The sequence below is a fragment of the Nipponia nippon genome, unplaced genomic scaffold, assembly GCF_047370975.1.
Source record: "Nipponia nippon isolate SJK-2023a ecotype South Korea unplaced genomic scaffold, ASM4737097v1 scaffold_4, whole genome shotgun sequence".
Taxonomy (NCBI): domain Eukaryota; kingdom Metazoa; phylum Chordata; class Aves; order Pelecaniformes; family Threskiornithidae; genus Nipponia; species Nipponia nippon.
In genome coordinates, this window is record NW_028262358.1 from 80,633,913 (window position 1) to 80,656,915 (window position 23,003).

Here is a 23,003-nt window from a genome sequence, read left to right on the forward strand (position 1 = left end):
TGCATATTGTTCAGACTAACAATTGAAAGATACCTAAGAATAAGAGTAAGATCTCTTTCTAGTTGTACACTGATATTTTGATTGCTGCTGGAGAGAATGAACTGAGATGCATTTCTAATCCAATGCTGTAACTCCTCGTATTAAAAACTGAATTTCTGTGAATCTTCTTTAAGATGTCTAAATTTAGTGTCTTTTGATGGAATTAAATACACTGTAAGTATCTGCCTCTTTGTTGGTTACCTGTGAATTCTCAGTCACTGCATGTATAGTTTATTCTTCCTTTCCGGCATGTTGCGGCACTAACGTAAAAAGATGCTCTTTGTTATGGCTTTTGCAGAGTTTTCCACAGGCTGAGCTTTTTTTCTTCTTTTTTGAAGGTTTTCTTCTTGTTTTGAAGGTTACGTTGCTTATGACTGTACATATGTAAGATCTCTATTCTTGAGTCTGGTTGTCCTTAAGTTCCTTTGGTTGAATCTGGATATTTATTCTTTACTAATTGATGTCAATATTTTACTCCTTCCCCTGGATACATCCTGTTGAGCTGCTCTTTCTGTTTGAAAGCATTTTTCAGGGTTTAAGTTGTCTTCTGTTCCATAGCCAACACTGTCTTTAATTAGGGAATCTTAGTATCTTAAAAACTATTTGTGCCTTTAGCTCTCTAATGTTAATGTCTAGTCTCACTTTAGTTTTTAGATTTTGGTTAAAGTAGTCCCAAACTTCACCCTGTTACTTGAAGAAACACAACTACAAAACAGCCTGGCTTGTCTGTCCAGTTTTAGTTTGTCTTGGGCCATACTGTGCCCACTGGGCCACTGTCATTAATTCCAGTCTTCCCAACATTATTTCTAGCAATGCTGACTCACCCTTTCCTCATCCTTTTTCCTTCAAAAAGGCCATATATAAAAACCTCTCATTTTTTTTCAGTTTCATGGTGAGCTCTATCCTCACACTCAGTTGCCATATTTGTGCAAGCTCTGTTGTTTGCCAAGAATTCAGGTGTTGTGATGCTCTAATACTCTCTTACTGTTCTTTTTTTTTAGGTCTAGCTGCTAATGAGTCATTTTCTCTTCCTCAAACTTTCGTCAGACAGACTGTTGCCACCATGTTTCATATTGTATATGTTGTCAATGGTGGTAGGCAGAAAGTGTGATCTAAAGCTGAATTCTGAGAACTCTTCACACAAGTGCTGGCATCCAAATCATGTGCAAACAGATTGGCTTCCTCTTCCAAATGCTTTTTTGCTTCAGCCTTTGTCTTTCTCCATCTATGCAGCTTGCTATAGCTAGATCACTTTAGTAAAGAATGCTTTGTACTCAACTTTCAGATGCTTTACTGCAGAGAAGTGCAGTTGGTACAGCCATCGATCCTTGGTTTTTCATGATGCTAGCTGTAGTACATCAATAAGTGCTTTCAAAATTAGGCTCAAGTATTATAATGGGCATTGGAAGAGTCAGAGACATAGCACAGAGTGGAAATGCTTCTGGGAGTTAGATATAAAAAAACGGGAAGCAGCATATTGTAGCAAGAGGATTTTACGCTTTGTCTTCTGATTTCTTTTCGCTTACAGTGAAGCATGGTAATCCAGTCTGTAGGTGCCTGATACATTGACCATACCGGCCAGATTCTCATATGGGGGGGAGGGACAAGACAGAGGAGAAATAGTACATTTTTGGAAGCATATGCTACCAAAAGCATATGCATCCAAGTTTTTGGAGGAGTCAAAGAGGACCTAGAATATCCATTCAACTGTGGAAAGAATGGCTGTTTCCCATCATGAAAAGGTGGAGGTCTTCAATGTGTTTCCCTTTGCAAAGAAGCATCACTTTGGTCTTGTCTGGATTCAGTTTGATCCATCTGTTCTTCATTTGAGAGCTAATTTCCTGTAGTTATTCTGATGTTTTATAGTGATGATAGTTGCATCAGAAAATGAGATAAATAGTAGATTGTCAGCAACATACTGTTAGCAATTGAACACATGCCATATCACTCTCTCTCTCAGCGGTCTCATGTAGATAGATGTAGATTGTGTGGATCCCTGTAGGATCCTGAAGATGAGGACCTTGGAGGAAGAGGCTCGCATCCACCACCCTTTTTTGAGTTATGTGTAGAACATAAGATGTAGTACTACTGTGTTGCTGGGACTCTGTAACAGAGGATTCAGGTGTCTGAGAACAGGAATCTGGAGATTACAGTTCCATGGTTGGCGGAAGTTTTATAAATTCCTCCAGGAAGTTGTCAGAATTTCCATCTGTATTTTGTGTACCACTAGGAGCTCTGGTTTTGCTAGTCCTCTGCCTCACAGTGCATATGGATATACTCAAACGCTTTCATTGCTTGGTGGAACATCTTCTGCATCTGACTTTGAGACCACAGGACCCTTCCTTCATGTTTTCTTTGCTTTTTTTTTTTTTTAAAGCTTCTGGTATTTAACTTGGCCTGTTACTATTGGTGTTCTGGTGTCTATCTTGGCTGTTCTTCAGGGTAGCTCTGCTAGGATAGGGTTGAGATGGTATTGAATCATGCCTCAGTGATGCAAAAAAGTCCAAGTGTTTCACCTGAAAAGAGAGTGCAGATGTGTTCTTTTTCTAAGGGGAAACTTTGTGTTTGGCCACATGAACTTCAGATAGTTTTCTTATGCTTTGTTTAATGATGTTACTGTCTAAGCAATTGGCTGCAAGTGCCAGCTTGTGGTGTTTATTTAACATGTGGTGTTCTGGGAGGGTGACTCCTCACCATAAAGATACCAAGGACTTAGAAAAGTAACACATAACGGCATGCAAGGTTTTGTGCAGCCTGGTTTGCCTGGATTTTTTTAGATTCCCAGTGTAGTCTCTACGATTTGAATGTTTGGCCCTTACACATCGTAACAGCAGCCAAGAAGTGTTGGAGTGACAGTCTGTGGTTTGAACACTGGGGTGGTGTTTCATCCAATTTTTTTACAGCTCTTCTGCTGACATGAGAAAGCAGCAGACTGTTATAGGGTGGCATACACCAGAAATGGGGAGATAATGGCAGGAGTGCAGAGCTATGGGTTCTCCAGCAAAAAGGGAGGCAAAAAGGTTAGTAGGTTCAAAACCAAAACAGAACCTCCTCATATTTCTAAGGCTGTGAACAACTTATCTACTTAGTTTTGATTAATTTTCATTTCTGGAGGCAGCACTTTCTGCATCTGACGCTGAGACCAGAGGACCCTTCCTTTTCTTATAATCAAATAGTCAGGGGGAATGTGTATGTCAGGATGAGACTGATTGATTGATAGTTTTTCAGGACTATGGATAATATCTCATGCTACTGTAGTAGCATGTAGTAGTTAAATATGAAGATTAATTGACATCCTTTGTTTCTAATGTTTCATATAACATAAAGATAATTTGGTAGGACTCAATTATAGAGATAGATGCTTTGCATGTCGAGTCAAGGTGCCTGGGTGGAAATTCTGAGGGTTACCATGGGAAAGATTAACAGTTTCAAAATATGTGGATGAGCCTTACCTGTCAAATAGGCCAAAGCAAATCCCTATATTCAGATGCTTTCACTGCAGGCAGGATATTTGAAATGCAAATATTATAGCAGAGGCCTATCTCTATTAAAGCCAAAATCTGAAGAAATGACCTCATTAAGAAGTAATTTCGCATTACAAAACATTAATTATACTTGGCCAATCTCCATCTGCTATGGACTAGAAACAGTGTAGTCAGCACAGTTCTAATGTCAGCGATTCACTTTCATGTGTTATATATACACGGATACATATATACTGTCTGCATTGCCAAAAAAAACTAAGCCTCTTCAACCAACAAGTTTGTTGTTTATCAGGTGCAAAAAAAATTAAGTGTAGAACTGGCATGAATTAATCTGTCTGTTCCGAAGGTTTATCTGTGGCTGTTTAAAGATTCATCCTATTTCATTTATTTCAGTGATTTATCATCAAGTTTATCTTTCTGTCCCTGACTTTTATCTGACAGCATTTCAGTGTACTAAGCTGTGATATGCTCATGTTGTGGTGCTGTTCCTTTCTAAAAAATGTTAGACTGTCACAGCTTACATCAATATATGTCCGATTATAGAGCAAGATATTGTTGCTAAAGCTGGGTGAACAATTTATTATTAATATAATTCGTTAAGGATCAGTCTTTAGGTTTAGATGGATTATGGGGTAATGGGTGAATGAATATGTTGGCTCCTTGACTGCATAAGAGAAGCATTATTCTTCCCTTGCTCTCTTACTTCCCTGCTGATTAACACAAAGGAAAAGAAAAGTCATGAATCCTTCCTCTTTTCCTCCAGGTAGGTAGGTCAGGAAGAAACTCTTGCTTCACTCTCTTTTAATAAATCATTGTCAGAATAGGTTCCTTATGACTACATGAAAGCTGGAGAGCTCATTTCTTACTCCCCCGGGTATCAGCAGACATGCAGATGTGTGCAGAAGGGTGCAGTCCAATGCATGTGCCCTCGTTATGCTTAGTAAGACATTGTGAATAATGCCAGTTTTCCTTACTTTTATGTATTCATTAGAAAATTTGAAGAAACTAACACTGAACTTCACAAACTGCTGTTATATCTAGCTCCCCATAGAAAACCTCTAGTATTTTGTGAGTGGGGGACAGACCATTTAAATTACAAGAGTTGTATTTATTTAGCTGTTTTCTCTGGATGGTAAACTCCTTCAGTATAAGAAACTTCAAACAGAGGAATAAACAGTCACAACACTTATAGAAGAAGAAAAATTTGCACCAATTGCCTGAAACCTTGTAAATGATGAAAAATATAACCTTAAAGACCTTCAAGTTTTCTATAAAAAAAATTAATTTGTTCAATTTATTTAGTCATCTATGTAGGCTGTTATGTACACCCACACACATGCATGAACACACACACATATGCACACGTGGTAAGTTTGTAGTTGTACAGTTAAAAGAGTTTTGAGGAAAATGTATCCTATTTACTGCTTAACTATGTGACCAATGCAGAACTGTAATACAAACCTCAGAAATTTCCATCCCATTGTTTTTTATTACTGAAGAAAGTAGATCAGGATGATAACAGCTGGATGCAAAAAGCAATCATATTTTCAGTACAAAAATAGTGCTATTGTTTAGTAAGCTATACTACTTAAATGTATTAGGGGAATATACTGGCTTGCCCTGGATCGTTTTATTCCTTTTCCTTAAAAATATCTTTCGTTTCCACCCCCCACTAAGAAGGAAGGAATGTTTCCCATTAAGATATGAAGTGAGTTTGTTTTTCACTTTTGCCTTTTATATAGGGATACTGAATATAAAGGACTACAGCTCTCCCTGGATCAGGTCACTGCTACCAAGCCGGCATTCTCATACGCAAATTCAACTCCGACCATAACGGATAATAGAAAGGGAAGCAAATCTCGCCTCTCGAGCGCAAAGTCAAAATCAAGGACATCACCATACCCACAGGTAGTTGTCTTTGAAAAACGAAATTAAATCTTTTTGAATATCTTGATTTTGACTGCTATTTTACCCAAGTAATTAGAATGGGCCAAAGAACATGTTACTCAAAGGGAATAAAGGACGACAGGTTATAAGATCTTGAGGCAGGAATATGTTTCTTTAAACTGTTTCTAAAAAGCTGGAAACATTTATGTTTCGGCATGCATAATAAATCATCATCAACAACAACAACGGCGCAGGGCTCAGGGTTAATGAGGAGTGGAGAGAAGGACAAGTGAAACCGTTGGTTTTGAAATACTTGGTTTGAGAGGATTGTGAGTTTTGCCTTTCGAGAAAGCTTGCTTTTTCTTGCTTTTTAATAATTCCAACATAACTAGAAAGCTGCCAGATGTTTGACAGCAGTTTAATACTGAAATCTTAGTCAGGAGGAGTGAGTTTTGAGGAGGGAAAGCAACAAGCTAACTTGCTGAAGTGGAACAAGAAAGCTTTTCTATGTACAAAGCTTTGAAAGGGAGAAAGCACTAGGAGGTGGCCATTGGCATCAGTAGACTTTAATTTCCCAGATTTCATTTTTCAGGCCTAATGTGTAAGGAACATGTCCCTGCTTGGAGAATGGACCAGACTTGATTGGGTTTCTGAACTGGAGCTTACCTAATACACTTACACAACTGGTTTCTGCAGACAGTGCCACAGTACTTGCACACTTACATTGTCAACCCTTTAGCTCAAATAAATCTGTTTGTTGAAATAACCATTATGTTTACTAAATAATGATGCAAGTCTTACTACTCTTATGCCACCACACAGTGGATATAAATGTATGCATTCATGATGTAACGTTGAAAAGCTATGTATTTTTAAAGAGTCGAGGTCAATATTTAACTGATAATGACCTTGATGACTACAGTTTCTCTGCATGCACAATGTTTTCTAAACTGACCTCTGAGAGTGTACAATGTGAGCCCAAGTGTCTACATCGCTTCCTTGAAGAAAAGTCTTTCTCTTGAATGCACTACACCAAACAACTGTAATAAAACTGCTTTAAAGAATCGGGAAGGATACCTACAATTAATTCTAAATTCGATTTTTAAGATGACTACCTTTGATTTACTCAAATTACTCTTCATCTCCCCTTACGCAGTTGTTTCAGAAGTCCTCATTTGCTAGCAGGACAGTCCCAGCTGAAGACCTGTTATCTTCCCACATCAATCTACTTTCTGAAATTGTGACTTTCATCAGTAGCTCCTTATTCTCTCTGCCACCAGAAAAAATCCTGAACTAGCAGTGCAGCGCTGATTTATCAGGGATTGTTGCCTGAAAGCTCAGGATGTTTAGTCTCCAGTGTCATTTTGCATCCTCATTACCAGCTGCCTAGTAGTAAAGTCACAGATTTCATCATTCAAAAAGAAGCAGCCATGCTAGTTGCCAATACCTTGAAAAATGGTCATACCGTTCATTGTAGCACATCACCACAAGCAACGCTGGCAGCTTGGCTTTGCATCCCTCTCATCCTTCTCCACCACTGAAAAAACTGTTGAAAGACTAAGAAAAGCTGTTGTGAAGAACACGCAGCAGGTGGTATGGCCTGTGTCCCTCAGTCTCCAGCCCACGTAATTTGCCAGTCAGTTGCAGAGAATTAGAGTGTGACTCAAAAGCCATGGCTGAAAAGTGAGGTCATGGGGTTTGGCTTACACAGAAGCCCAGGTTTTGGTGGAGGAAGGAAGCAGGAAGTTTATTAGTAAAATAATGGCAGTGGGCAAGGTATTTCTTAAAGTTTAGGGCACCTACGGGATTTTGAATGTACATACTTTCTCTCTTTTTTTTTTTCTTTTCTTTTCCCTTTACCATTTACTTTGCTTCACTCTTGAAGAGAAAAGGGAATCATATGCTTTACTGGGTGATGGCTGAGAATTCTCTCCCTTGCCAGCCGTGTGTTCCCAGGATAGCTATATGAGATGTGAATTGTATGAAAACCTTGTTAATAAATTTCAGCTGAATGTTTGTTTACTACTAGGGCAAAAGGTGGATGTTTTGGTCACCTGACAGCACTAATGTTTTTTTCCTCAAATCTTATGCAAAAGTATACATAGTGTAAGATGGCATTTGTAGACTCTTTAAGCAAAAACTCAGTTCATTAAATTGGAGACATTGGTCAGCATCTGATTAACACTGCCTGATGTTAGTACAGTGGGCTAGTGGGTTCTATGAAACCAGCCCCAGACAGGGGAAGGGCAAGCAGAGAGGAGAGCAACCCAAAATTCATGACACAGTTGTAGGATTTGCCCAGACACTTTGAACAGTGCTCTTCTAGTCCTGTTCTATCAGAGAGATGGAGAGCTGAAAGAGGAGGCAAAAAAACAGGAGAGATGAAGACTTGATAGAGATTTGCAGAAAAAGGAAATTATGAGTTGGTTAAAAGATGACTGTAGTTTTCCCCCATAATAATAACAATAATTGTGAGAAGCTCCCAAAATCTAGCCCTGGACCTCATTTATTTTGTGTTCCCAAAAGCTAGCCCTGGACCTCATTTATTCTGTACAAAGGAAATAGCAACAAGATTGGAAAAACATTTTAATTGTGATCATCTGAACAACTGCTTTGGAGTTTAATCGCCCATTAATGATGATTGTTTAAAGAATATATGTAAAATTTTCTGTTGTCTGCCTCTAATGAAAATGTTTTATGGTCAGATCTGGATAAACACTTATTGCTTCATATCTCATCTTATTTCTTGGATAAAGATTATATATATATAAAATGAATGCACGCATACAAGTAAGGATGTACCCAAGAGCTGTTGGATGGAGGCTTTGGTGCGTGTTACAGCACGCATGAATTTTTGGAAGTAAGAGCATTCTTTAGTAGATGTATATTAATACACCTGATTTGGGAGGTAAATTGATTCTATAGCTCCTTTAAACAGATAATCTGGATTAATTCTGCAATCCACCTTTATTTGGTGTATCACCCAATGGGGTAAAGATAACAGAATCACGCTGATTTCTAGTCAGCCTTTTTTTGGGGGGGTTGGTTTTGTGGTTTTTTTTTTCCATTTCTTCCTGTAGCCTAAAGCTTTGGCAACTTCCAGTGTATTCAAAAGCAAAGCAAACCCCTCTTTTTATAGTAAACATAACTCCTGATCTGGTGAAGAGTCACCAGCAGTGGGAGTTATTTTAATGGACATGCTGTATTACTTTAATCTAAGCCTTTCACCATCTGTTCTGCCCATAATAGTGAATGCAAAAAGAACATATTTTACATTTCAGGATTACATTAGTAAAAAGTAAGATAAAAGTGATTTAAAAGCATGCATATGTTCTTAGTACAATGCAGCCCGCATCTGTGATGTTTTTTCTCATGGTTAAGACACAAATCAAGAGTAAAGCTGCTAATGCTGATGTAGTGAAAGTTTTTCATGGAAAAGAGGACTCTGAGAGGCTTTCACTATATATTTAATGTTTATAATGATAAAAACCTGAGTAGGCTGCCAGAAAATTAGATATCTATAACATCTATTGTTTGAACATCTGGCACAGCGTGTGGAGCAGGCTGATGTTGCTGCGTATGACAGGCTGAGTGCTCAGGCCAGTGAGACACCTGTAGGAATGGAAGGTCAGGCAAAAAAAAATAACCCGAGAAACAGTAAATTATCTACTGGCCTAATACACTTCCATGGCCTCTCGTAAAGTAAGTTTTTCTTAGACATGGAATTTATATTTTCCTATTTCCTTGTTCCTTCAGCCCTCCTGAAGTTTTTCTTGGAGAGAAAATAGCATCAATGATGGCCTATAGCCCCTTTCTGTGTCAGTGCTAATCCCGCTGGTGTGCTCTCACTGCGATGGTACACTGGATTAACACTCTGGAAGATATTTCTAGTATCTGGAGGTGGCAATTCATTTTCCAGGAACCAGCTGGAGGACCATTGAATTTATTTATTGTTGTTGTTTATGCCAGAAGACAATTCAGAAATCACCTGAAGGGATTTCAGATGTTGCCTGTCTGAAGTTCCTTATCATGTTTAACTTCTGTCTGCTGGTTAAACTTTGTCAAAAAACAGAAATAATAAATTCTGCCTGATAGGAGCCAGAAGGCAAAAATTAGCAGAAAGGGAAACATATCTGATGAGGCAGGACTGGGACCGAAAAAAAAAATATTTTCACTCATTTTAATTGGCCATAATTTTCATTAAATCTGATTCTTTCATCACTTGACATGTGGGAGCTTAATTCTGACTTGAGAGATAATGTTTCCACTCCCGTGTCAGTAAAGCAGTATCTTTGATCATCCTTCCATTTCTCCCGCCATCAACAGGTCACACATGCCTGTATTTGGACTCTCCACCTGTCAACATCAGATTCCCAGAAGGGGCAGTGGTAGGACTGCAGTGGTAGAGGCAGCCTGACGATGCCAAATAGAGATGTGATTCGCTTTAAAGGGATTTACACATATTTTTGGCCTGTGTATGCTTATGTTGTACCGTAAGAATAAACAGTCATATGAAACCTTGGTAGACAATGTGGGCCACAAGGAATTCACTGTGTTAATGTAATTCTGTCCATGGCTAGCAGCTGCTATGGGTCAGATCTCAAATAATCATAATTTACATAAAGTGCAAAGAAGTATCGTTGGTCTTGACTACATGGTTATATGACATTACATGGTGCATTTCTGATATACTGAACATGTACCCTTTGAAATGGTTTCCCTTTATTTAAGAAAAGTGCATGAAGGCCTGTGCAATTGAATACTTTGTGGTTAGGTTCAAGATAAAAAAAAATTGAGCAAGTTTTCAGTTAAATGGAGAAATTCCTTTCAAGAGAAGCTATGTTGGACACTGAGGTGTCCTTAGAAACAGAGAACTAATAGAAGAATATTTAATACAGCTAAATGAAATTAAGAATTTTTAGTTTGAAAGAATTTCTGGCATTTATCATCATCATAAATTGTAAAAAAAAAAAAGATATTTCATTATAATATGATCAGAAATTAATTTTCCTTGTCCTCCTCATGAAAGAAACACATGCTATGAGTTTTATTTTTAATAAGAAAATAAATTAACTTTTAACATTTTTATACTTACATTTATGCCTATATTATCTTATATTTCAGCTTAACTTTTTAGATTAAAAGATCTATTTTGTAAAAGTCAAATCCAAAAAGAGCGCTAATTCTAAAATTAAGAACAAGTACAAAAGTAGTTTTACTTTTGTGAATTTCCATTTTAACTAAAATTTAATAGTAAAAATCTTGTTAATAATTTCTAATTTTTTCATTGGAAACAATTTTTTTAATATATTTTTGTCACAAAGTTTACAACAATTCAGTCGGTATTTATGAAGATATCTTTGTGACTAAGCAGTTTGGAGACATTAGATCTGAAAGGATAATAGAAGAGTTAGACGTTCTACTTGGTCACATAACACTGTGATGGCTGAAATAAAGTTCCTAGTTAACGTTTGCCAAGTTACTGCCATTTAAAATAACTCTTTTGTGGCTCTTACCTCCATGCAAACTCAGATTTATCCTTTCATGTCTAAAACCTTGCGACGAATATGGTGGTACTAAGTTGCTGACCTCCTCCGTATCTACTGGTAGGCTTTTTGCCTACGGGTGTTCTTCTGACAACTAATGACAAAATATAATCAGGCTCCTCAAAGCCATGACCCTTTCTTTCTTTCCTTTAAATAACCTATTGTGTTAACAAACAGTATCCACAAATATAAACTGGAATACTGAAGAAATACCCAATTAACTGCCAAAACTACTACTGATGTTGCACAGATGGTTTAAGTTACTGTAAGTCAAACATCTGGTCAGTACTTTTGATTGGTATATGCATAAAACCTTGATCCTGGCTGATAATGAAGAGTTTCATAGCAACTCAATCTAATGAAAAGGAAGGTAAGCTTATGTTTTCAGGAGAGAGGCCTAATGCCTATTAAAAGTAAAGGCAGAGTGGGCATCTGGAAGGTGAGTGATAGAATGGGAGAATTCCAAGGTTTCACGTTGTAATACATTGATTTGTGACATGAGTGTGCAGTACTGAAGAAGTGAGCGTGTCCAGCTTTGGTCTCATCCCAATCCGTAACCATAGGTGAAATTGATTTAAAGATGTTGCATGAAGTTTGACAATTCCAATAAATAAAAAGATTTTTAAATGAGATAGCTAAATCCTAGGAAGTTTAATGAGCATTCTTTTTTTTTACTTTCCCCAAAAATATCTAAAAGTTTGAAACATTCATTATGAATGTCTAGAAATCCGTGACTCTTAAGTTAACCCTTACTTGTCTATAAACAAATGCCCATGCTCCTATTCTGTCTGCTTTTCCAGCTGCCTGCTAGCTACTTCTTCTGTGTTGGGAGGGCACTGCTTAAGTGAGGGTGCCAAATGCCTGCTCTGCCTGCTTTGGCTAGAGGTTGCCTTTTCTGGCAAATAGGTTCTGGATTTTCCTTATTTCTGCATTGCAACAGAGCTCTGATTTTTAGCTTCCTACTGATCTTCCGTCACTTTGGAGCTTTACTCTGTAGTAGAGTTGGTAGTCCCAGGATCTACAGGAGGCTTTCTTTTCCCTACTAATAGGAGGAAAGAAGTTCCAAGATACCACTCCAGGTAAGAAGAAAAAATCCAACAACAAACAAAATATGAGGAAAAGAGAGGGAACGCTTAGAAAAAGCACATGCAAACACATTCAGTTTCAATTTGACATGTGAGAATGCTCCGGGAGCTGTGTTATTTCAGTCCCATTTGAAAGCGTTTTGCCGAGGAGCACTGGGGCACCATTGCCGAGCATAAGCACTAGCTTTCAAAGCAATAAGAAAAACCTGGACATATTAAAAAAATATTGAACTGCAACATTGAAGTTGCTGAGCCTAATATTACACATCATAAAGGAGATGGCTATTAAGGGTCGACATGGGATGTTTTAGACTTTCATGAGGTCTGTCCTGTCATCTGTGAGCTCATTACAGAGTGTTGTACAGGAAAGGACTAGGAGTCCAATCAGAAGGTGCAGACGTGTGGGCACGCTCACAAAAAACACCCTATCACATACATAGTCTGTCTTTTCAGTGCAGTTACTTGCAGATTTCACCCAGGCGTAGTAATTTCCCCGCTGCTTCTCCTGTTTTGCAGTATTCTGGATTTCACACTGAGAGATCTGAGTCTGATCACGAGAGCCAGTGGGGTGGGAGCCCCCTGACCGATACAGCTTCTCCGCAGCTATTGGAGTCCGTAGAGAGACCGAGCTCCCAGCACCACGATGTCTCCTGTGCCTACAGACAGTACTCAGACCGCAGTGCTCTCTGCTACGGTTTTGCACTTGACCACTCCAGGCTGACCGATGACAGACATTTCCATACTCAGGCCTGTGAAGGAGGCAGATGCGAAGCTGGCCGGTATTTCCTTGGCACTCCGCAGCCAGGAAGGGAGAGCTGGTGGGGTTCTCGTTCAGCATTGCCCCTGACTAAGTCGTCCCCTGAGAGCAGAGAGGCGTATGAAAACAGTATGCCCCACATAACGTCAGTGCACAGGATTCATGGTAAGAGATAACAAGGATTTGCAGAAGTGGCACCACTTCAGATAAAGCAACATGACATAAACATGCAGCTGTTTATGTGAGAGACAGAAAATGAGAGAGACTCTTGATGTATGCCCTTGTCTCAGAGATCACATCTACAGAGATGAGGAATACTTAAAATTCACGTTGAATTTGACAGTCTGGCTTGTATGCAGCAAAATATAATTTTGTTGTATGTTTTTTAATCTGTGAAATTAAGGTGGAAATATCTGACTGGTGAGATTTTAAGGATGATCTTAAAAATATAAACAAAATGATACACTTGGTAGAAATGTGTTCTTTATTTGATTTAAGACCAAACTACTTTGGATGGAATATATTTAGCAAAAAATTACAATTAAATCCAAGCTAGATATTAAAAATCTTTAAAGTTTTTGGAGAAATTGTTCTCCAAATGACTTTTTTCTGTGCACTGGTTATTACTAGATTCTGTAAGATTTGCTGTTTATTTTTATTTAAAATTGACAATTCAAATTAACAGTTGCTTTTGGTTTCAGACATTTATTCTCAGCCAATTAGAGTCTCTCCATCCTTTCAGCACCAACCCTGATGCCTTGCTCAGTGTCTGGCAGGTTGCAAACTCAGTGCATTAGCACATCTTCAGTGGCTGAAGCTAATAAAACAATCACAGTGAAAGGCTGATCTGGGATTTGGAAAAATCCAAAGATCCTTGGGTTTAAAGGGTAGCCTGAGAGCTGAAAGACTGCAACTGACCCAAAAGTCAGAGTTCAAGGTTGTAAGGATAGATGCAGCATAAAAAAAAAAAGCTTTTCTACTAAAATAATCTGTCAAAACATAGGTTGTATCTAAAGAACTCATAAAAGCTAATTACATTAGTACCATTCCATTGACTTGCAGCATGAGGCTTTGGAAATCAAGAACTGTACTATTTTACTCCAATCTGAGGAAAACTATGCTGAGATTAGAAAAATTAATCAATAGCAAGTTCTAGGAAATACAGTCAGAGGAAAAATGAGGAAAGAAAAGGAGCCCTAAATTTTGCTGATGAGGACTGTTCTCCATTTTTCCTGTGAGAACACACCTCCTTCCTTGTGTCTGTTCTGTACTTCTGTCATATTTGTGTTTCTCTAGCTTTTTCTTCTCCAAAAAAGAGAATTGAGTGAAGTATGATAATTTTGCTGGCAAATTTTATGCATGATAATTCTTGCTGACCACAGAAAGATAGTAAGGTATAAATACCATACGGAGGTACAAATACAAAATACAAAAATGTTAAATTCCGTAGCTTTATCAAGGATAATCAATGCGAATGGATAATATAATTGGTATTTTTAGTTTGTTCCTTGGTTTTGCTGTAATTCCAGGTGCTGCAGTTATTTTCTTTATTCTATCAAGTTTTATGTGTTTCAGCAGGCCTTCAGTCTGCATGTAGCTTTGGGTGTAAAACCTGACATGTTGGTCTTAGTTGAGGAGTGGAACATCTCAGCCTCTCTTACAAAGGTGTCATTTTCATTTAGATTTAGGCAGCTACAAACCTTGGCCTTTCACAAATGAAACTCTTTTTGACAATACTATGTGAACGTTGCTGTCAGAGCAGTTTCTTTGGGCAGAAAATATTTTCTTCCTTTTCTGTTCTTTTAATGTATCTTCTGGTAGTTCTGGCTCAGAGTCACCTTACAATAATGACAATTAGCTGACCAGTATGGCAGGCCCTGGATATTGTGTATGAGCCCACGTACTTCTGGTCACACTCAGGAAGTCTGGGACACTGCAGATATGGTCTGTGCAGGGAGACAAACTGAGCCCGTGGTTTAGAGCCGCAGCTGACCAGCTCCCCAGTGTGTCATGGTATGCCTGACGTGCCATGTGCTCTGGTGGCTGGAGTGCACTTCCACCTCCAGGCCCTGACATTTTGGGTCCAGATCTTAAGAGGATGTGAAGGATAAATTTATGCTCATGAGATACTCCACAGTGCAGTAATTCCACCTACAAATGGCAGGATACGTTTATTATAAAAGCCTATCACTGATTTTTGTCATGAATTCTGCAACACAGCAGTAGTGGTCTGCCACCCAAACAGATCTGTATGCCTTAACCCAACACAGAGGACGGTCTGCTAGTCTGAAAAAGAGTTTCCTTTGAGGAGTCCTGTCAACCAACCCAATGGGCCTTATCCCCAAAGAGAACTTTGTATGTACTGAGGCAAAAGCATCTTTAAGTAAATTGTGCAAGTCCAACACATGCCTTCCTTCAGGCATGTATCTCAGCAAATCCTTTATCAAGCCCTTTATTATAGTGTGGCCTTAGTTGGCTGTTCAGGTTTGGGGGTCACTCACTTTCTTCCTAGTGAGGATTGACAGGTCTGATTCTGTCCTTTCAGCTACATGCAAGCTGAACACCTTCTCTGATATGTCTGTGGGCCTTATTTTTTAGAAAGAGGTAAGAATATAGTTATATTTTCCCATTCTAAAAGTTTTATATAGCAAATATTATGTGTTGGGATATGACATCGCATTTTTACAGTAATCCTGTCTAACAGCCATGCGTTCTTATGCTTCTAAAGAACTGCTTCATTACTTGTGTTTATTTGTTGTTGTGTAACCTGTGTAAAGTCACTAGAGAGCCACAAACTATTCCACAATGCTGTCTCTATATTGTAGCTCCTGGAAAGGCCTAAGAAGACATACTGGAACGATGTACAATTCCTTGAGATTTTTGTTTTCACCACAGTCCCAATTCACTCAGACTTTGTTGATGCAAAGAGGTAGTGAGGGGTCAGGGGCTTGAATATCAGTGTTGAGGGCTCTTTGATATGCCCTAGGGTACCCTGCCTGGTCTCTAGCTGCTTCAGAAGACACAGAGTTCCCGTAGAGTTGGTGCCATACCTTCTGGGCCTATGCAGATGCTCGGTTACCCTAGGGCATCTCAGATGGCACTGGATGTCTGTGTTGAGGTGGTTAGATCTCTTTGTATATTTTCAGCTGTGTTACTTGTTCCATGTGCAGACACTGGAAACTAGAGGTTGTCACTGAAAAGCAAGTGGTCTACCATGGTCATTTTTGATGACTTTGTTACGAGTCACTGGCCTCTGTTTTGGTTTTCTGTCTGTAAAATAAGGTTCAGAGTACTTGTTCTTCAAGATTGCTTGCCTCCTTCAACCTCAATGCTTGTCCCCTTTCTCTCTTTCCTAGGGAGAGGACACTGGGACGAGGACAGTGTTGTTAGCTCACCTGACCCTGGCTCTGCCAGTGAATCAGGTGACCGATACCGTACTGAGCAATATCAGAGCAGTCCGCATGAGCCCAGCAAAATTGAAACTCTAATAAGAGCCACCCAGCAAATGATTAAAGAGGAAGAGAACAGACTACAGCTGCGGAAAACAACCCCTGATCCACTGGTCTCCATTAATGGCACAGGGAAGAAGCACGCTATCTGTTTTGCAAACTACCCTCAGCAGCAGTTGGCAGGGGATGTCTGCCGCGTCCCGACGGTTGCCAACACTCCTCCCTGTGAACACATCCAGCAACAAGATGGAAAGATTATGAGCCCACACGAAAATGACTATGACAACAGCCCCACAGCACTGTCTAGGATAAGCAGCCCCAGTTCTGACCGAATATCAAAATCTAGTTTGGTACTAGGTAAAGACTACCTGCATTCAGACATGTCCCCTCATCAAACCCCAGGGGACCACGCAGCAGCCTCTCCAAATTATTACAGCTCCCACAGGCAGTACTTTGATAAGCATGCTTACACATTAACTGGATATGCCCTGGAGCATCTATATGACACTGAAACCATTAGAAACTATTCACTAGGCTGTAATGGATCACACTTTGATGTGACTTCTCACTTAAGGATGCAGCAAGATCCAGCACAAGGACACAAGGGAACATCTGTTATAATAACCAATGGAAGCTGACACTTTTTTTCTGAAAACTTTTGTGCTTTAAAAAATAACTTTTGAGATATAATTGGAAGATATTATATGTTTTCATGCCCTTGTCGTTACCAGCATTTGATATACCACAGTGCACTAGAAAGAATAACCTAAGGTTTGGGAGGATAACTTAGTTAACACACATTACTTTTAAAAAATAAAAATGCACTGGCATGTAGGGTTAGAGTGAATGGAGCTAAACTCAAAGCTGGTGCCATGCAAGGTGAGAAGGGTGGAAGAGGTCTGGGCAGGGAGCGCTTGGGGCAGGCTAGCAGAGCAATTTATGCACATTGTGTAAGAGGTGGCTGTTTGGAAACACTGCCAAGGGCAGAGCTTCTGAACTGCATGTGCCCCACAGGTCCCAGCCAACAAAACTGCTATGCACTCTTTTTCACACAGAAAGTTGGAATGTGTTCCTTCGAAATATACATCAAAATGTGTACTTCTGGTGATCTGTTTATTCCCTAACGGCCAAGTGTGTTATGCTACTCCATAGTATAAACCATCCATGGCTAACCAATACAAAATCAAAAAGGAGAGAAAGAAAAGAGAACTTCTCGAATTGTTATTTCCTTGTGTACTCACATGCATAACTATTTACATATGCTTGATTTGAAAGGAGTCAAATGAGCAGTATCCTTATGATTAGTACGATCAAATATTTATTTCTACTGTATTGAAAAGAAAGAGGGCCTTTCTCAGTATAGTTTTGAGAAATACCTAGGGCTTGGTTGTCTTGATGTAGAGATGGGACATTGTACTCATATTTTTGAAAGGTTGCACAAGGTGGGTAGTGGAGTGACATGGAAGAAAATTGTCAGGAGAAACAGGGAGAACAGGCTGGAATTAGAAGTGGTCCAAGATAAACACATTTAACCCTATGGCTATGTATGCCATTTAGTAATAATGATAAAATAAGGAAAAATGGTTCTAAGTGGCCAAATAATTAAGAATTAATTTGAAACGCAGAAGGAACTCAATAGAATCATAGAAATTTTGCTGTAAAATACAAAGGCAATTACATAAGTGTAAAAATATGAGAGGTGAGAATAGACAAAATCTGTATGGCAGTTTGTCCTACTTCTGATAAAGTTTTTGAGTAAATTAAGAAAGTATAGAAAATTGTACTACTCTATCTGACATACAGTAAAGTAATAGGTATGACTTTGAAAAGGAGATACGCAGTCTTTTCTTGCTTGCAGCAGAATATTTAATGAATATCAGAACATATTAGGGATATCAAAATCAGTCATATGTACATAAAAAAATACTGAGGGAAATCAGGGTTCCAAGAAATTCAATTGTATTAAGAATGCTGATATTATCAGGGCCTGTCATAAAGTTATAGAAGACATCAAAAGAGGCAGAGAAACTTTTTGCAATTTTTAATAATCTCATGAACAAAGAGACACTAATTGATTGAAAAAGAGTAAATTAAAACCATATGCTAAAAATGTAAAATAGGGCATTTGTAGGCACAATTGCTAGACCTGTCCTTCTTTGTATGGCATTTATATGAAGTCTCACAGTTGACTGCAACAGGAGCAGGATCACCGCTCCCTATTACACCAATGTGGAGGTAAGGCGACTTGAGGTGGTTACTAAAATGAGAGTAGCACTAAGTCTAGCTTCATTTGTAACATTAAGAAGCTCGACATATGGGACTGAGTCATCAATGGGACTAAATATAAACCAGCATGCTACGGGTGGGTTAAAAATATCTATTTTCAAATAAAGCTAATCAGAAGCAAAAGCTAAATAATAACATTATAAGCCACGTAAGTAGAGATATACTTGAAAGCAGAGGAAATTACCTCTCTGAACTTGGAATACTGTGTATAGTCCTGATCACTCCAAGGCAGATTGTGAATCTTGAATTGAGTAGTACCTTACTCCATAAGCAATCTTTGTTGACTGCAGTGTGATCACTCCTGGTGAAATGTACATTGAACACAAGGAAGAGCAACACAGTCTGGTCTTTATTATCTAAAGCTCATAATAGAAAAGGTGGAGCAGAGCTCAGCAAAAGATAAAGAGACTGAAAGATCTAATAAAAACTTTAAATAAACTAGGTCTGTCATCTTTGTAAGGGAAAAGAGTAAGGGGGAGCGTCACTGATGTGCACCAAGCTCTGCACAGAGGAGAGATAAATAATGGTCTAAAACTATTTGAACTAGCGGCAGAAATGAGAGACAGGGCATTGAATGTTAGCCAAGGCAAAATGAGAACAAAATGATTTGGCAAGAAGTTTATTTGACTAACTGCCAAATGAATAACAAAGGTCATAAAGAGAAGCATCTAGAGATTTTTGTTTGTTTGTTTGTTTGTTTTAAGATAAAAACAAGGCAAATAACTGAGGGGAAGAAAAACATTGACAACTGTTAACTCAGAGGAAGGGATGGACCAAAATGGACTTCTTTCAGCCCAACAATTGTATATATTCCTAAAGCATAGGAATGAGAAAGTATTTTTGATAAACCTGGTTCTGGATACATATTTATTTCACTTATTCCTATGAATAATATGAATAAACTTGTATTTGGAGTCTCATTGTACAGTATTAAAATACAATTTGCAAAGCTAATTAGAGTAGAGGTACATGGTATCATATTATCCCTACTAGTACATATAAAAATAAGTCTAAGTGTCAATATTATTTTGTATTACAGAAGAGTTTCCTAAACTCTTTGGATGAATGGGATTTTGTCAGCACCCAAGTTTCTTGGGATCACCAAGCACTCTTGTTATCAAGCTTTTAATTAGAAGGCAATAGAGTTCTGCAGACCATCTGCACTTGCCTGGCTATGGTCTAATGGCCACAAGTAGTCAGGAAACCACAGTTTGGGCATTGTTGTATTTGCATTCTGACAGGCACTTTTGAAAAATAGAAGACTTATAAAACAAACAGGCACAATATAAGATGCTTGTACTCTATAGGATTTTACCAAGGAAAAAAGCCAGTGTGTTATGCAATAAAAATTCCCCATTCTTATTTACTGTGATTCCAAAATAAAACTTCCCAAACTGTAGTTATTTATCCTATTTTCAATAGTTCCAGTTCACTACAATGACAAATGCAGCAAAATGCACTGTAATGAACGGAATACATCAGTAGAGAGGTCTGTACATGCAGCCATGTTGTGCTTACAAGAAAGGCTGATGCTCACTCCCCTCATGGGATTCCAGCAACTGGCACTCCTTAGCACTTCAGTACAGTCTGCCGGAGATGGATGCCTTTTGTCAGTTAATTTGCCATCCTGCTTCTTTAGATAGCCAGGAATTTCTTCTTAATTGACAGAAAGCACTGAATGTTGTAAACATAGACTCCACATGCTACATGCTACATGAAAGCAAGTTTGCAATCTTAATTATAGCATATAATATCACTGCAGCTCATATTACATGTACTTTTCAATATGATATAAAGCTTATTTTTTCCATTGCATATTTATTTAATTCAAATTTTCATTTAGTATCCTTCAAGGATATCATCTGCTTCCTTTTCTAAATCAGATAAGATGAGATGAGATATTTTGCAAAACTGAAAAATGCAAGGCATTTGTACCAAATACATTTCAAATGTATCACATATTAGCTAAAGGCTATCACTTTAAATAAGGTATATAGATTGTGTTTTGGAACAGAAACAATATAAATTGCTGTGTTGCATCATTTCTCTAACATAATGCTGTTTCACTATTAACACCAAATTAATATTTTGTAGCTACTCCAAATACAGAGTGACCACAGCTCTTTCAAACCATTTCTTATTGATATCAGTGGATTATTAATTAACCATTATGATTTTGGTGCATTATGATTTTGGTATATCCCTTTTGTTTAAAGAAGCAAACCCCCCCTCTCTTCTTTATACAAAACTGCACCCCAGGGGCACGGAGTTTGTAATTTTGGACAAATTTGCAAAGCAATTCTTAAATTAGAAGAAGAACCTTACTCAGCAATTTGTCCCATTCACTCAGATGGGAATATTTGTGGAGTAAGGTACTACTTAATATGTGTAAGGGCAAAAAGCTGACTTGTGAAGTGGCAATAGGTTTGAGGTTTGTTTGTAATTTTTTGTTTTTTTTAATCTCAAGATGTGAGTATGGACACTATGGAACGTAATAGCTGTAATGGCTGTGTTTCTATAATGGAGGTTATTTGTATATGCTTTGAAAAAATGAGTGCATCTCTTTGCACTGAAGAACCCCAGAAGTATTTCTTAAGCTTTAAATGGCTTTTGTTGATGTGTCCACAATACTGCCACAGGTTACACAGTGAAATTCTACTCTTTTAAACTTTTAATCACTCTTCTCTGATCTCATTTTTATCTCTGGACACGCAGCATTTATTCATTAATGTCCCTAAGTATGTTAACCACCATCTGTTCATTTATGTGAATATCCTGAGTGAGTTGGAAAAAAATAGAAGGTTGCATAGTATTTCTGGAAAAGGCGCAGCCACCCCAGAAAATCAAACTAGCTGTTCGAAAGGTCAGTTAACCTTTCAGTCAAAGAACAAAGCTGCAGCATACACATTGGTTTCAGACCTTCTGCATACAAAGCTGTATATAATGGGGATTATAGCACACAGTTCCAGGATTAGACCTAGCTATGTCTATTTTAAGGTGGCTATAGTTAATGTCTGGCAGCAAATGGGTTCAAGCTCTGGTCTTTCCATGAGTTGCAAGTTTACTTAAAACACCTAAGAGTCTAAAGGCAATGCAGGCTTTGTTATTAGGAACAATGGTGGATGAACATGCTTTCCTGTATGTATACTGGATTAGCTCCAGACACCTCCACAGTGTGGCGGAGAACCTGTTTTATTTTATTAGCAGTTAGTATTGATGGTTAAATATTTTGGCTGTATGCACTGAGAAGCAAAAAAAACCAAACCCAAAACCAACAACAGAAAAAACAAAACAAAAAAACCCCCACAGTTTTTTTCTGTAACCCTTCAGTTTGGTGTTAGTAAAGCCTGCTAGAGGTGTAGCTAAGGGTTTAACAAAATATTTTTACCAAGCTGTTATTCTGAAGACAAAAAAATTAAATAGTCTTCTGTTCAGAATGGTGAGAGCACTAGTGTAACTCCATGTCACATTTCCTTAGAGCATTTATTAATGAAAAAAAAATGATGTGAGGTTAAGCTTCACTGTGGCATTTAATTTATGTATACAAGAGTCTGTGGATAAATCTGGCTTGAAGTTGCTAGGAATATATCCCTTTCTGAAAAGAGGTAATTTATGACTCCATCTATGAAACTGTATTTGAAAGGAAAGATCAAATACAGGAAGAAACAAAGCTTTTTGTCTGGTTGTATTCACTATTTAACTCCCCTCTCACACAGAGTTCTCGAGATTTCCTGTTGTTCTAGGATTCAAAATACAGTTTTCAAAGATTTTTATTTATTGCAATTTGGACGGCATGCATTTTTTTCTTTTCAGCTGCCGATACAGTGGGAAGTTTGGCAATGCAAGAAATGATCTTGCTCACACATTATAAAACATCGGCACCTTTACATTTCTAAGAAAATAAAGTCTATTAAGAAAAGTACTTTTAAGGCACTGCAACTTTTTCCCAAGGTAAATATTTCAATGCATAAAAAATATACTAATCTAGCAAAAAAAAGCACTTGAGACATAATGAAGCATTTCATGTTTGCTTTAAACCAATAGGTTATATTTATGGAAAAAAAGACACAGATTGCCAGCATTTCAAATACCATGCCTTGCAATGTATAGGGTCTAGTGACATTATAGCATAACATCTGTAATTCGAAGTTTTCCTTTGGAATGTAATGTAGGAAACACAATTTAGTTATGTCAACAATATCTTGCAAAGTGTTCCCATTTATAATTATTTATATTGTAAATAGCTTTCTGAAGTAAATTTGAAGTTAATGTGCATAAGATGTATTTATTATGTGAAGATTTTTTTGGTTTAAAATATAGCTACCAATATGCAATTTTTGTCTGTTTTTCTACATTTTTAAAACTAAGGATTGTCCTATATAGGATATATTTTCAGGAATTCATTTTAGTTAATGAGACTATTTCTCAGAATTGGGAGGGGACATGGGAAAAGTAATTTATTTTGGTTT

The 23,003-nt window shown here is 38.0% G+C and overlaps 1 protein-coding gene across 1 annotated transcript in view; it reads left to right on the forward strand.

Annotated features, from left to right (window-relative positions):
- The window catches only part of SIM1 (SIM bHLH transcription factor 1), a 54,290-nt gene extending 31,641 nt beyond the window's left edge, over positions 1-22,649 (forward strand). Inside the window, exons 10-12 of the mRNA XM_087776896.1 lie at positions 5,267-5,432; positions 12,559-12,964; positions 16,156-22,649. Coding sequence (XP_087633022.1) covers positions 5,267-5,432; positions 12,559-12,964; positions 16,156-16,886 — 1,303 coding nt within the window. The 3' untranslated portion in view covers positions 16,887-22,649. The remainder of the gene's footprint in view (positions 1-5,266; positions 5,433-12,558; positions 12,965-16,155) is intronic.
- Positions 22,650-23,003: the final 354 nt, after the last annotated feature.